Source organism: Cottoperca gobio, chromosome 17 (genome assembly GCF_900634415.1).
Source record: "Cottoperca gobio chromosome 17, fCotGob3.1, whole genome shotgun sequence".
NCBI lineage: Eukaryota > Metazoa > Chordata > Actinopteri > Perciformes > Bovichtidae > Cottoperca > Cottoperca gobio.
Genome location: NC_041371.1, coordinates 11,999,734 through 12,015,809, shown reverse-complemented (window position 1 = coordinate 12,015,809; position 16,076 = coordinate 11,999,734). Strand labels below are relative to the sequence as shown.

The 16,076-nt window shown below is 40.2% G+C and overlaps 3 protein-coding genes across 4 annotated transcripts; all 3 read right to left on the bottom strand.

The window, feature by feature from the left end:
• Nucleotides 1-583: 583 nt before the first annotated feature.
• plk3 (polo-like kinase 3 (Drosophila)) lies at nt 584-8,246 on the bottom strand. 2 transcript variants are annotated; one of them, XM_029453990.1, is made up of 15 exons: nt 7,901-8,246; nt 6,829-6,936; nt 6,584-6,700; nt 6,165-6,294; nt 5,952-6,039; nt 5,420-5,515; nt 5,046-5,244; nt 4,695-4,821; nt 4,309-4,424; nt 3,083-3,203; nt 2,891-2,974; nt 2,365-2,527; nt 1,999-2,128; nt 1,742-1,852; nt 584-1,653 (listed from the first exon to the last, which is right to left on the bottom strand). In XM_029453990.1, the coding sequence occupies exons 1-15, from the start codon at nt 8,114-8,116 to the stop codon at nt 1,456-1,458; spliced, it is 2,004 nt and encodes a 667-aa protein (XP_029309850.1). In that variant the 5' UTR covers nt 8,117-8,246; the 3' UTR covers nt 584-1,455. The 2 variants fall into 2 exon arrangements, with proteins under 2 accessions (XP_029309850.1, XP_029309851.1); XM_029453991.1 differs by having other exon boundaries at nt 4,309-4,421.
• A 1,017-nt stretch (nt 8,247-9,263) lies between these two features.
• Nucleotides 9,264-12,866, bottom strand: cacybp (calcyclin binding protein). The gene is made up of 6 exons (XM_029454338.1): nt 12,728-12,866; nt 11,854-12,064; nt 11,643-11,739; nt 11,445-11,544; nt 10,760-10,854; nt 9,264-10,415 (listed from the first exon to the last, which is right to left on the bottom strand). Exons 1-6 carry the CDS (start codon nt 12,743-12,745, stop codon nt 10,232-10,234), a joined length of 705 nt encoding a protein of 234 aa, XP_029310198.1. The 5' UTR covers nt 12,746-12,866; the 3' UTR covers nt 9,264-10,231.
• A 751-nt stretch (nt 12,867-13,617) lies between these two features.
• On the bottom strand, nt 13,618-15,870 carry mrps14 (mitochondrial ribosomal protein S14). The gene is made up of 3 exons (XM_029453801.1): nt 15,748-15,870; nt 14,419-14,583; nt 13,618-14,250 (listed from the first exon to the last, which is right to left on the bottom strand). Exons 1-3 carry the CDS (start codon nt 15,814-15,816, stop codon nt 14,068-14,070), a joined length of 417 nt encoding a protein of 138 aa, XP_029309661.1. The 5' UTR covers nt 15,817-15,870; the 3' UTR covers nt 13,618-14,067.
• Between the last annotated feature and the right edge of the window lie 206 nt (nt 15,871-16,076).

Sequence of the window (16,076 nt, the reverse complement as noted above, 5' to 3'; positions counted from 1 at the left end):
CCATAGTAGATATTACTGGGCTATATACTTATGATACCAGTTGTTCTAAAAGCTTATACCAGGTAGTGAGTGTAGTGCTATTTGACTTACTTTTAAATTTTGCTCAAGTATAAAAGTAAATCCCACCTGTAAAACCCATCTCTCTGATCTTGTTTGTATCCAGCTCGACATTCACAAAGGGTTGTTGTTATTGCACTATACAGACATCCCCCAGAAAGGCACTTTTATCCCCACTCCCCACCCTCGTTTTCCACCAACAGTTTTGTTTATCAGCACGTGTGACACACATTCACCTACTGTATTGTGACTTTAAAACTTAAAAAAATAATTTGACAAGGAAAATGCCTTTTGGTATCTTGTTAAAAACAAATAAAAGTAGTAAAATGTTTCACTTTCCAGATGAATTTACTAAAAAAAAAAAAAAAAAAAAGGTGCAAAATTGTGTTGCTCCCATAGCCCCTTTAGTAAGCCGTGTACCACATCAGTGAAATGTATTCCAACAAAAGAAAAGAAAAGACTGATGTTGGATCAGAAGCAATAACCTTCATCACCATCAAATAAGGCCAGGAATGTTATTTGTGCATGTGAGGTCAAGATCGTAGTGTGATCCTAGTTGGCTCCGTCTTTCCGTTTAATTATTTTTTTTTTAAAAGAAAATTAATGTGTGCACCATAGTCCAAACAGGCCAGAAACCAACAGAAGGTAGGAGGTTCTCTCTCTCTCTCCCCCCCAATCAAACCACAGTTCTTCCCAAAGCATCTCTGCTGCAATAGCGAGGTTCCAGTGCTTGTCAACCGCACAAGTGACCTTGCTGCTAAAATACTTTTGAAAAAAAAAAAAAAGGACCCAAAGAAAATTCCAGCCGCAAGATTATCCTTGTTCCGTTTGAAAGCAAATAAGACAATTTTAGTGTTTAGATACCTTTGAGAAACCATGCCTGGATTATTGGCAATCAGGGGAAGCTGAAAGCTGCAGGGTTGATTGGTGGCTTTGAAAAGATCCAGCCAAGAAGCCGTGGTTTTGAGTGAGTGAGGAAAGGTAATGGGAGTTTTGGGTGTTCATTTAGGCATATGCCTGTAAGGGATCCATCATTTCAGGCCAGGTAGGAGTCTCTTATTTTAGGCATCAATACCTTCCAGGTGGATACCTTTGAGGCATAAGCTGGACAGGCACAAACCCTTGGAGGCAGATGCTGCATTGGGCAACTTCCTGACTGCTTGGTTTTTATCAAGGTCGATCTATTTGATAATCAGCTGCCTAAGCACCAGTTCAGACAAAAATATTTGATCAGCTGCTCCGCACAGCCTTCCATCCGTCAATTGAACAGCTCGTCTCGGCACTGCCTTGAGAAATTATTTCAACCAGTCAGGCTGCCAAAAAAGGAGGTGTTAACCAGTCAAGTCCCCTCTAAGGCATCTGCCAATCAGGCAGCCTGGGAGGCACGGAGCTGTGTCCTCAGGCATCAGCATGGTGTTGGAGCAGCTGGACCACGTATCGCAGTCGGTGTCTCAGTTCGGCGGTGCAGCCAATCTCATTCAGCATGCTAAGGAGGTAAGTGTATGAGACGCGCTCCCGGCTGATGTAGGTAAGCAGGTAGGAGTCATCTGATGACTTGCACAGGATGATCTTGGTGTGGTCTGCGTAGAAGTTGACCTGGAAGGGATTAAAAACAGCATGTAAGAATACAAATGTTACCGAAGTGGATAAATGGCTGGATAAAAGCTAATACGCTTTTTCGAACCTGTAGAGTGCCATTGTTGAAGAGCATGACAAGAGCATGGTCAGTCTTCACCCACTGGAGCAGGAGAGGAGGACAACCCGATACTTGCTCCTCACAATGCAGATCTCCACCCTGAAGAGGATAGAAAATGATTAGATCAGCGGTTAAATTAAAGGGTTTTCATTCTCCCAGTGTATGCAAACCAGTTATGTAATCCAATGCATACAGTAATCCGATTGATCAAACTAATGGCTGCAGACTAACAGCTTTGCTCATACCTCCATAAGGTTCTGCTCCATGTAGTTGGCCATGAGATCTACAATTTGTTTCTGGCTGCGAAGCTGCTCAGGTAGAGAGTTGGCAGGAAAAGTGAAGTGTTTGTTGTTGGGCAAACAGTAGTGGACTGTCCTGTTAGAGGAAAATAAATTAATAAAAAAGTTTTACTGTTTGATTGGAGACAACTTGAATCTAAAGTCAATTTTAATGACTGATAATGAAAAAAGTGTCAATGTGGAAACTGGTAAGTATAGTTTTATCACTTATTGGACCAATTCAGTTACTTGAGTCAAGAAGTTCTGAGCACAATGTAAAGGTTTACATTTTAGTAAACACTGTAGCTCTTAAAAATAAAAAAGTATACTTACTTGCGTTGGTCACAAAGACTGAGACGTGTTCCCTCATTGAAGAGCACTCCGATGCTTTGGTTCGAGAGCTGGTAGCCAAAACCATATTTGTTTGAGTAGTCGACCCATTTAGTCACCCACAGGAATGACTGGGGCCTGGACAAGCAGGGTGGGTTTCTAGTGGCTGGAGGGATAAGAGATTAAAAAGATTTTTTTTAGAGACCATGGAAAACATTTCATGGCATATTAATATCAATTCTGAGTAAATGGAGGACATTTCGTCTTAAAATCAGCATTTCACAAAAAACTAAAGACAAAGAGACTAAAGACACAGTCTACAAATGTTAGGAAAGCTGTTCTAGGCTACGCTACACGAGTCAAATATTCAGAAGATGTGACGAAATGGCACAGACACGGAAATTATCTGGTTGGACGTGAATGATTCTGCGTCCTTTGGAATTTATGGTAACCAAAAGTAAGATATGCCAAACATTATTATTATTATTTTGGGCCATAAGTGCTCCTGCAATGTTGTGTGCTCTCCTACCTGCAGGCATTGATGCCAGGCAATTGTTGAGAACTTTCACGGCCGACTCAGTCACAGACGCTGGGGTCAGGACGTCCTCGCATGCTAGAGGGAAAACAAGAATTATGTTAAGACACTGATTAGAAAAAGACAAAAAAAAAAAAATGTTCTTCAAGATTAAATATGCACTCAAAGTAAAGTATTGGGACCTACGTTCAGTGCTGCTGGCCGTGGTGCCCTTGAAGGAGCGGGAGATTGACTTCCTGGATTCCTCCTCAGCAGGAGTCGGTTCCTGAGGCGCAGGGCTGACCACCTGACCGATGGGACAGGGCACCTGAGCAGCAACAAAAGATACGATTTAACGGACAGTCGTGACAAGAACAAGAACCAAAAGTGATAGTAAGAGCAGAGGATGGAAAACAAAAATTGACATTAAGAATAACCACACGAGACAATTCTGTGAACGCGTTCTATTAATACTGGCACACTTTTATTAGGGTTTGTGGGTCTGTCGGCCAGAAACGTTGCTTCGTTTCTATATTCTGCCAGAGCTTTAACTGTTGCTGCTTCACTGGTTTTGAATGTACATCTACTGCCACCGCACAGGGGTTAAACTACTTTCAGTACCACAGTTTCCATATGTGCTTTGCGAACATGCAGCACGTTTGACATGTAGTTTCTAACGTCATGTTACCACAAAGTTATTTTTTAAATATGGTGGAAATTAGTTTGTTATTCTGCAAACAGACGTGTTAAAAGAAAGTTAAAGGTACTTTTGATGGCTACTTTGTTCAGTCAGCACATACTTGCCGACTAAAACCTGGTTTCTCAGCACAGGCTCATTATCAAGCTGACAAAGAAACATTCACACCAGAGAGCAAACAATGCGTTCCTATTTGGCTCTATAAATAGCAACTAGACCCGTCTGAAAAGGGATTGGCCAACTGAGCTTTTGAATCTTTTTAAAATGCATATATAGTCTGCATTAGGATTAATATTATGTAGTAGAGAGAAACGATGGATTTGACAAACAGTTTCCTTAAATAGAAAAATAAATACAGGCCTTAATAAAGTCTAATTTTAAGGATTTCTGGGACAATACAGAATCTTGTTGCAATGGCAACAAAACAAAGCTAAATAGCTAGAAAAACTAAACTTCTAAATCCTTTTAAGAGCAATGAACCATATCTAATTAAAAAGCATTATTCAAATAATATTTCCATTGCAGTGCCATTTAAATAATAATAAAAAAAAAAAACAGCTTTACCGTTTAAATGAAGAAGCTGCAAATATGTTACGTTTACTTCAAAACACTGGACTTTATTACCTCATCAGTACCTGAACCAACACAATTTTGTTTTAGGTAAACAAGGTCAATCTTTTCTTGCAACTATAGGACAAAAAAAAGAAAAAAAAAGAAACAGCGAATACAAATGTACCTCATTGGGTCCCACTGTCTTGTAGCTGATCTGCCTGTTGATGGAACATTTAACGATGCCCGACACCAGCTTGGAAATGTCTTTGTCATCCTTCTCATCGCATGGAACCTTCTCTACTGCAAACACAAGATTCTTGCATTGTAGTCACAACAAATATGTTTAACCATAGGAGCATTTCAACGCTACAGCACATGAACAGGTTTGAAGGAAACTGAAAACAATCCGGTTCTCCAGTTAAAACCACTTTAAATATCGGTACTTGTGAGACAAAAACCAGATTATCGAGATGGCCGGTGGTGCGCATAATTACATTACGCAATTCTTTACAAAAGAGATGACCTATTCTTCTATTGTATCTGTCACTTGACTCTTGTGCTGCTGCTTACCTTTCGCCTTCTTCTTGCCAAAGAAGCTCTTTGCCATTTTAGTGAAGAATTTCTTGGCAGGGCTGGGGGGGTGGAGCTCTGGCACCATCACACAGCTGCTGGGGGGAAGTTTATCAGGGGTGAAACCCTAGAACAAAAAAAAAAGCGAGAGGATGAGAAGGACGTAAGAAATCATGATGATACATCACGCACTGACATGTGACATTTATGTTCCAGTGTTGAGCACCTTTGTCGTCACTGGCCAAAAAAAACCATGATCTTTAGACCATGAGAAAAGTGTCCATAAATGGATGACTGCGTCAAACACTATCATTGTTTCTTTAAACTGACAAAATCATGACTTTTGCATACTTTGGTGAAGAACTCGTGGCTGAGGATTTGATCCAGTGCGAGTCTGTCGCTGGGGTTTTTCTGCAGGATGCCTGAGATGAGTTTCTGAGCAGCGGGGGAAAGCGAGGATGGCAAGTTGTACCGAACTTCTTTTATACATTTGTAGGTCTCCTTCAGGTCGAGAGTCTCAAAAGGAGGGTTGCCGCACATCAGCGTGTACCTGAATGTGATTAAGCAAGGCAACCATTGGTCAACTCAAGATACAAAATAGTGATTTAGACTAAAAAAATTAAAATAAAACAATCTTAGTCATTGTGGGAATGAGGATGTTGTAACAAACTACTAAACTGCAACCAAATGTTATTTTACACGACTGGATAAAGCCAATAACTCACATGACACATCCGAGGGACCAAACGTCCGACTCTGTGCCGTGGCCCTGTCTGTTGAGCACCTCAGGTGCCAAGTAGTTGGGAGTCCCACAGATTGTTCTGAGAAAACAAGTACAGGATCATCAAACAGCAGCAAACTACTTTCTGTTGCGTAGATGCATCAAGGAAGTGGTGGTTGCGTTTTTTGTGCTGCACTCATTCTTCTGGTATTCCACAGGAAGGCGTCAAACTGGTATTGAAACTATGCTCTAAGCGCTACATTCAACTGCCACCTGGAAACCTGTTTAGTTAGGGACTTACTGGGTTAGTAGGAGGAGGACTTGACGTAATGGTTTCAAGTCAGTGTGCATTATGCAAGCTTAGAAAATGTCCAAGACTAATGCTCAGGTTTTTGTTGTGTGCATGTACAGCAGCTGTTTTATCCCAAAAACTATTTAGAATTTTCAAATTCCAGTCTCTCTTCAGCCCTCCACTAGAACAATACTTAAGTATTTAAAAATAGTAAATCGGTTTAAAAAGAGAAAAGAAATCATACTTTTTCCTCTGCTCGGCTGTCTCCAGCTTGGCAGCGAGGCCGAAGTCTCCCAGCCGCAGCTCCATGTTCTCGTTGACAAAGAAGTTGCCTGAAAGAGACAAAACCATTTGTCCAGTCAGCATTCCAGAGATAGCATGTGCCTGCCCAAAGTCACAGCACATTCCAGGGATGGTAGTTTTGTCCGTACGCCACGTATCAGTCATGCTCACATACCTAGTTTGAGATCCCTGTGCAGGATCCCTCTGCTGTGGAGGTACTTTAGACCAGATATAATCTGTTTGAGGTAATATCGCACTTCTGGCTCTGTGAGCGTGTGTCTCGCCTTCCAAATGTGTGCCAGGGACTGCAGAGAGAGCAATGAGTGAACAGTTAACCCCGCATTCGTCACTGGGATTGTACAGCACTGCTGCACAAACAAACACAGCTGCAGTAGCATAGAAGTTAGATGGCGCTGTAATTCAGGTGGTGCCTGGGACTCTTCATCAATAATGATTAGGCTTTAGCTTTGCATACTTTAACCTAGACCAAATGAATAAAGTGCATGTGGCCTCTATTGTGCCACGGAGGAACGACACAAGGCAAGCTGTATAAGATAAAGCAAAGCGCATGCATTGTTTCTACTAAAGTCTCACCTTCCGACTGCAGAGCTCAAGGAATATGTAGATGTTGTCTTGGTCTTCAAAATGATGAGAGAATTTCACCACATGCTTGTGCGACAGGGTTTTGTGGAGCTCGATCTCATTCGTGATCTGTTCAAATTAGACATCCATCAGTTATGTGTGCACATTTCAATCCTTACCATTCAGATATTTAATTCAGGTTATGCATTGGCCTCCGTGACAGACATACTGAGACATAAACAAGCTCGGTCATGTACCTTGTCCCTTTGGTGTGGTTTTGACACCCTGCTCTGTGGAATCACCTTCACTGCATACATTTTGTTGCTGGAGAGGTCTGTCATCTCGTAGCATCTAGCAAAGCCACCCTTGGGGGGAGACAAACAGGATGATCAGTTAAGAAAGCAGCAGGTTAAAAACCTGCAATGGCTATAAATAGCCTGCCTCAATGGCAAGTCTCTGATCTGAGGATCAATAGATGTACAGCAATCAAAATGATTAACTGAGTTAGCCAATTCTAAAAAGCTGATGGGAGGTAGTCAATGAGAGAACATAAATCCAGGATTAAATGCATTACGATGCATCATATTATAATCAATTGACAAGCAAGTTACCTTGGATGCCCTTATACAATGAACCCCCATCATGTTCACTGCTGTTTATCCACCCACATTTCTAGATCCAATCAAGAATACATATGCTTAAGGACAGGCTGAGGCAGACAGAGCTGCTGCATTCATTAACCGGGAAATTGACGGAGACGTTTCCAGCTCTGCGGCAGCGGAGGAAAAGAGACTTGGCTGGCTGCCCGACGCAGCGTATCGTTGACGAGCAACATGTTGATACAGGCGCTCCATTCATACATGGCACACACGGAGTCTAAAATCATTACAGACGTGATCTTTTAGGAGGAGTGATGGCATATTCAGGGCAGACAAATTGCTGGGTAAACAGTCGCCGGAGATGTCATTAAAATGCGAGGATCCTCGTGTATAATAATTATTCGTTTAAAAAATAAAAAGACAAAAAAGTGTTGCCAATCATGTGTGCGCACATGAGCCGGACACACCTTGCGCCTGATTCATTCAGCAATGACTCGCATGGCAGGGGAAATGTATCCCGCACGAGGTCATTCCCTAATCCCGCATTAGTGTCACACCTGTAAAATGATTAATAATTAATTTAAATCATAAAACAGCTTCCGTATCGACATAAAAACAGCGATTATTTCATACAAATTCTACATCCATCCTATGCCTCGGATAAAACGCCTAAAAAAAAGATCCCTGTGGTGAAGCGAGACAAGCACATGTAACATTTAAATCTTCGTACCTTTCCCAAAAGCTTCCCTTTACTGTAGGATCTTCCCGTTTTGGAGTCTGTCACCACCTGGGCCAGCTCGGGTTTGGTTTGTTCGGGTTTATTCCGGCTGGTTTTCACCGGGGCAGAGGATTGTTGGGGTCCACGCTCCGGAGCAGGCTTAAATAAATCCGCATTCATGCCGTGGCACGAAACACGCTGCGCCGCGGTGAAACAACCGGTATCCATTTCACACAGTTGTGTAAATAATAAGTTCGTGTATAGATCCCTTTCGCTTGTTTTCTCACTGGTTGGTCTGGTGCGTAACGATGCGTCCGCCTGGTTCAACTGTATCCATCTGGCATGTCTGAACAGAGAGCTCTCAGACTATATAGGCGAGCAGCGACGTCACGGAGCAGGGGGCGGGGGGAGGTGGCGCACTAGTGGAGAAAGTCCAGACGATTTGCTCAGAAAATAATGTAAAAAAAAAATAAAGAAAATCTGGAATGTTAGAAAAATATGAATGAAACAGCTGACGAAATAAATAATCAGTTTAACTCACGTTGATGTATCACATGTGTTTGTGATGTGGTGATTCCAATGACACGCTGTAACCCGAGCAGAGGGGGGTTTCCAATGTTTTCCATGTTTAATCTACAAACTCAATTTACTGAATGAAACTCTGAGATTGGTGTGGTGATGCAGAGCGTGACCCATCTAAGGATTTTTTTTTAAACTATTTTTTATAAATGAATAAACAAAAATATAAAAACACCTGTAGGTCCAAAATATTTATATGATTCATACATAATGTAGGACCTACAGATCGTAAAAAATACTGCAATGAGACATGACTGGTTTTCTGACAACATTTTAAGAATCCTACAAAATAAAAGCTCAAATTTCTACAGAATAATCCTGGGTTAGATTTCCCCCGTCTGCGTGCATGTGTGTAAAAATCCCAGAAAATCCCCACATGAACTACTCATGCAGTTTGAAAGTTCATGTTCTGCTAAATTTACATTGTATGTAAATGATTTTAAACTCCATTTAATTACAAGTCAACGTTGTGCTTTAACTGTCCATAAAATAAACACATACCATGAACCATTGCAAACTCTACTGCATCACAAACTAGGTGACCATTTTGGTCAGTGTCTGGACCATTGCTCATTTTATGTATACTATGAAGTGTCCTTTAAAATAAGAGCATGGGCTAAGATTAAGTTTATGTATTCAGATAAATAAAATATGATCTCGTCTATGAGAAGGCAGGCCTCTGTGAAGGCATATCGAAATTTCAAAAATGTAACGCATAGTGTATTATAAATGTTTGGTTAAAACACTGAAGTGAAATATTTCTTCAGAACCAGAAGACAAACAGACGCAAAGCAGACTCAGTTCCAAGATCTGTATTTGTGAGAATGAACAACCTGAGGGCGAGCAAAATAACATGTACGACTTTATGACAGGAGCCAAAACATACACTTTTAAGATATGATGGAGGGAAATAGGCAACTCAAACAGTGCTACTGTAAATACTAATTATAGTACAAAACTGTCCAACACTATGAAAATGCAACAGTAACATCAAGGAATTACAAAGAATGTGTTTTAGAGCATTACATTATACTACAGGAATGGGTAAATTACTTTAAATGTTTAACCTATGAAGTTATGTTATTACACTGGACTGACACGTGAGCAGTCTTTGGAGCCATCATTGGAATTATTTATGGAATGACATAAAATAAAAGGCGGATATGAAGAAGACATTAAATAAATCAGAAGAGCCCACTAGTTGTCTTCATTAAAGGAATATATGCATGACTTTGGCAAACGTAGGTTACACTTGGAAACATCTTAAATATCAGCTCAGTTTAGCTGCACAGGAACAATATTAAGATGTGACTTTACAGGATATGTCTCACATATTTTATTTACCCTGGTCCAATTAAAACTATGGATTACTAACAGACATTAATCTTAAAAAAAACAACTGCATTGTGGTCCTTTAACCCATTAAATCTGCGCTTACCAGTGGGGTTTCTTGCTGTGTTAAGGTTGCCATCTGCTGGACACAGCCCCTAAGTTTGAACTGGAACTTTCTGTGCAATTTATTGAAAGGTTTCTGTCCCATGACTATCAGGGCATCGGGAGCCTGATTTTTAAAGCAGGGCCAAAAACCAGGCCATCCAGGGCTTAGACATTAATCCCGAAACCTTATTTATGAGCTGTACACAGATTTTGTGGAAATATGATTTATATATTGGCTTCACCCCATAACATTTAATATTCAAGTTGTGTCAGGTGCATCCCTGACAGCTCTCACTACATCCTGCTGTGGAAACGCAGAGAATCATTTCAGAAGTCCATCATGTCTTCTCCTGCTCCTCCTCCTTCTCCTCCTCGAATTTTCTTCTCTTGGGACTCTGACCAGGCTTTGTTGATGGTTCTCTTCATCTCGTCATCTCCATCTGAGTAGATCTTCTTCAGCATAGTCATCAGGCCATCGCTGGGGTCTGCATTCGCATCAACTTCGGGTTTACTGTTGAGGGACAATAGTAGAACAGTTTGTATGCGTTTATCAGAATAGCTTGGATTCTCATCCTGGAGAATGCACCCAGGCAGCATGATATACAGTGACACCTGGCTCACAGATGAGGTACTGCACTGCACTGTCCCAGTGTATAAGATACTTTTTTACACAACGCTACATACAACACATTGGCAATAGGAAGTAGCAGTGGTGCTAATCATACACGCTGCACAATACCTTGTACAAATTAAATCATTGGAAGCATGCAGTGGCCTCGTGTCACTTAAAATCCCTACTTTGTGCAAATTACTTGAACTAAAATGAATCAATTCCCCATATTTCTTTGTACTTACTCTTTCTCTTTAGCCTGCTTTTCCACCGTTGTTAGACAATCCCAATTCTTTGTAGTCTGCTTCCTGCACATGACCAGGACCATATCTGTTTTTATCTGTGGAAGGGAGGAAAGAGGGTTACTTGTTGTCTTTCCAAAAAGACAACAAGACTCTGCTGCTCTATTGTCCCCCAGAAGTAAGCAGAATGAATAAAAGGATGCATGTCAACACTGAGCCTAAATTCAGCAGTTGACAAGAAAAAGGGAATACTAGATGCCTATGTTTCTTTGATGCTGCTGGTCTGTATGATATCATTTAGTGATTGTACTTAGCCATAAGCACTCAATAAATCAATGTAGTACATAAGTTTGTTTTGGAGTTTTCTGCTCTGTGGTGGTCACAAACTGCTTAATGTTGTTTACCTATACGCAACAGAAAAAACTCATCCTTTGCACATTTCTGATCCAGACAAAATGGTACCAGAACAGGTTTAGTTCAAAGTTTACCCTTGGTTACACACAGTGTATGTACATCTGCCAACCCAAATTTTATTTTTTTTTAAACACAATGGTTCCAAGAGGTTAAGAGTTGGTAAGCTTCAGAAATCGATTTAAGATGCAGCGTTATGACTTACATTTTAAAGTAATCAGTCAAGCTACTTTCTATCAAAAACACATGTTATAACTAATGAATAGGCTTTATTCACCTTTTTATAGCTGTCCTTTAGATCAATTGGACATAACAAGTTGAGAATTGTCATCTGATGGTTTTTTCCATTGAGATCCTTCACTAACACAGAAAATGACCTGCAAAAGAGAAGATGAGCAAATGCAATTAATTGTATGGTTAGTGGGACATGATGAATACATAATGTATATATATTATATGTTGATCATCACCATACCTTTCTGTAAAGTTGACCTCCACATTCTCAGGTGATATGTTGTGCACATCCTTCAATGTAAGGTAAATTTTGACAAATTTCTCTGACTGGTCCCATGCTGCATAGAAAAGGCACATTTTTATTTAGAAATACTTTTTAGCTCTTGCACACATCTTAACTGTTGTACTTTCTCACAAATGAGTGGTAGTCTTACTAAACAATGGAACCATACCATAGTTGTTGATCTTGACTGTGTACGCTGCTTTGGCGGCAGCAGATGGGTCGGCCTCTCTCTTGGCTTGTTTCTCCTTCTGTTGTCGTTTGACTGCCAGCTCCTTCTCCACCTTCTTCTGCTCCTGCTTTAGCAGCTCCTGCACTCTTTTCTGCTTTGCTTTCTCCAGGAGTGACCCCAGCTCCAGCAAATCTGCCTCCAACTGGTTGATCTGTATTGGAGAAAGAATTAGACCACTGAGAAATGTACATCCCTGAATTAGACAATTTGAAGACAGTTTGAAAGAACACATGTTTTGGATGTGTCGAAGAATGTTTCTCCATTAGATGATTCAACATGTCACGTCATATCTCAAGTTAAAAATTATTCACATTTGCTTCACAATCAGTTTATTGGAATAGGACAGATTACCCTATCACTACTCATGAAAGATGCTTAAATAACTTTTAAATGGCCATGAAATACCAACTAACTTGCGTTATGTTGACTTTCCGTTGCTAGAACGTTCTGGTAACGGTAAACTCAGTCAAAACTAGCCTACTGCTAGCTAGCTAGCTTGCTTGCTAGCAGTAGGCTAGCTACTCACACATGCCGCCAGTCATGACTATGCACTGTTACCGGCAAGTAATGTTACGCATTTATGTAAGTTATGGTTAAAATTGTACATACTGCTACAACAATATGAACAACTGACTCCACCTTGCTGGTTCACGGATGGTTTACTAACTTGCTAACGTTAGCTAATGTAGCATTGATTTAGTTTGAATCATGTAACAGTTATAGCTAAATTCAGCAACCTCAGCTAGCTAATACCACCCAGCCCTAGTTTTTTCCAATCTGTGTATACCAAGCTGAATAGAAACATGCTGTGTACCTGTTCGGTTAGATCCATCTAGGCTTTATCGGTTATGTTCGCTAGATAAAAAAAAAATGTGTGTCCTTTCTCAGCCTGCAGTACTGTACGTCTTCTTCTCTTTCATAAGCAGCCTATAGTTGCACTACCGCCGCCTACTGGACGCAAGTGTTGACATCCATACAATATTAAATATATTGTCTCACCAAAAGTAACTAATTAAATTACAATATTTCTTATTTTGCCTTTCAGACTAAAGATTGTAAAATAACTTGGATGAATGCATAGTTTTTCATTATCAATTACTTAGTGTAAATAGAATACAATTATAGGTGCTATGTATAAAGAGTATGATCAAATATTCTGTATATTGTTAACATTAAATTGAGGTTATAGGTTAAATTTAATATCAAAAGCCATCATATATTCTAGGCTGTTCAGACCTCCAATTGGTAACAACTAAACTTGATTTAGTTTTCTCAAATTAGTATATAATAGATTCAATTATTTTAGTCATTGGGCTGTCACATTTTTAACCAAGACACTATATACATGTATAACCATATACAGCCACACAGTGTATGAGAGGAAAGTCATTGAAATGGAATATTAAACCGTCTTGTCTATACCATAGCTAGAATAAAAAATATGTTGGGCCATTTATGGGTCAGACAGACTGCAAAGGGGGAGAGGGGACAACATGGGGCATCCGCTCTACCAGGTGAGCTACCAGACACATAGCTTTAGTTTTAAGTAATTCCTCGGTCGGTCAACACTTGTGAACAGAAAACTTACTTCTAATGGTGAAGGAAAATATGGTTTTCCTTTACCATATTTATGCTAATACCACATGGCTAGTCTCTGTATCAATGTATGCATTCTACAATAAACCAAGACACATGTGAAAAAGGTTATTAATGTAAAACAATATTTATTCATCCATTTCTTTCTTAAGAAACATGGACATTTACTCCCCTGAGGAGTCACAACGTTCTCTTTAAATAGTATGTATTTTGCTGTTTTTCCTATTTGGAAGTGCCATAAGAAAGCAAAGCAACTTACTGACTGGGACAAACATAATCTACAGAACAGATGTAATCAGGTCTTCCTCAGCACATACAGAATACTGAAGATATGCTGCGGTCATCTCAGTGGATTCACTTTAAACAGAACACCTTCCAGGCTTTTGTGGGTAGTGTTGGAACTGTTTTATTACAGTCAATACCTCTAAAGACTCCAGACACTAAAAAGGCCAAAACATGTCTGTATTGAATGCTGATGTCCTGCTCTTCTGACAATAACCACTGAATCAGCTTGTTTTTCATGATCCAATCCGACTGTCGTGTCCAATGGATCCGCAGTCACCACCTTGCCCTCAGAATCCCGGACATCTGGTTGTTGTCAGCTAGGTGACGGAAGACAATTCTGCTTAGTCGCCACCTCCGCTTCAATCCACGAGGTCTGGAAGTCATCACACACCTGTTGCGTATTCTCACAGGGCAGCTGTCCCTTGGTAAAGCTGCAATTTCTTTATCTGCCAACTCCTGCAAAATATTTGTGAACTGTTTAGGAATTCAGTGTTTATTTGTATTTCAAATAACTTGGAATCATCATCTTGGAATAATCATCTCCCCTAATGATGACAAAAGATTTGATTATGGTAAACTGGCAAAAGACACTGACAAAAAGTGAGTAGAGATATTGCTTTGTACCTGAAGCTCTTTGGGAAGGATGGTGTTCTTCCTCAGTGCATTGATGCGCAGCCTCTCATCAGCATAGTCAAAAGCCATCTGTCTTCTCTTGACGTCCCTCAGCATCCTCCAGTCGACATAGTATCCCCTCACCTGCTCCACCGCCCCCCAGCAGCTCCTCAGGGCCTGCACATAGTGTTACGGCAGTTGTTATTGACAGCTAATATTGTGCCCCTGGTTACCACACACAGAGTAAATGGCTCAAACTGAGTTTCTTACAAGATTTGTGCTAAATCAGGCTTGAATAAAGTCACAGGCTGTTCTTAAAACATTTTTGCAGAATGAAAACACTGGTCACTGACATAGGTGTAGATTTAAATAGAGATAATATGTATGCAGCCCGACCACCGTACAGGAAAACTAAAATGTACCTACCAACATCTTTCTAGTGAACACAAGGCTGATCATTTAGATTAATTTGCAATGTTATGCAACACAGACTAATACAGAGCCAGCATGGACTTTGAGACTCACTTAACATCACCTGGTCCCTCATCAGTTTCTACTCTATGTAGCCATCTAGCAATCAAATATAACCAATATTGATGAAGACAAGATGCCAAGACTGGCAAGACCAATAGATGCAAATACAATATCCATTTAAATCACATAAAAAGAAAACAACATACAAAGGACAACACATAGTTAATTTGTTCAAGGTTATAGGCCCACAGTTCATACATCTTACTATAATGACCATTGGATGACAATGTTTATTTTACAAACTGCTCTGTACTGACTGATAATTGGTATAGTCCGAATTCAGATTATGTGAAAGGGGGTAACTCATTGTAAATAGTTGAATGTTTCGTCTGCTTTGTGTTCCTTTCTTCTTGGCGTACTCCATCCCACATGTTTCCCCCTTCAATCTTATAACGTTGATAATTTGAGACTCATGTGTTGAATGTGTCTAAATGATTTGATGATATCTGCTTCAGTCGTTCACCTTCATAAACAGAGAGGTGTAACGCATCTCACACCGTTAGCTTCAGAAATGACTTCAAATCAGTTTCCCTTTCTCTTACGAGTCTTGTTTGTTCAAATTGTAATACAAACCGGCCAGGCAACTCCTTTGCTATTAGCAATTACACTAAAACATGCAGGTAGTTATTCAGCAACAATATAAAAAGCGTGTGTCACTAAGAAGGCTAACTAGCATTAGCCACGAAGCTAACGTCAGAAAGCTAATACTGAAAACGGGGCTTTCTCCATCCTTCTGTTTCGATATGCGACTCAGTCTCAATGAAAAGCGTTAAACCACAAAATACAGCGTTATAATAAGTAAGTTACCTGCTTTGGGGCGCAGACAGAGGAGTAAAGGGCATTTAACCCTAAACATGCTACCCTGTGGGCTGCCATACTGAATAATTTTGTTGTGCAAAACCACTGAAGGAGGATGATAAGACACTGAAAATGTCGCCACCTATCGACCAGGAGTATGTATTGATACATGACAAATCTGTGGCTCAAACGCATCTTTTTTTTGTGTGCAGTCAACGTTGCAATCAGCTAATTATTATCAACTGATGTTTGGGTCACATCATCAGGAAATATCTTTGTGATGATGATGATGATGATGTGCATTATTATTTGTATACTAAATTTGACCTATGTGTCTG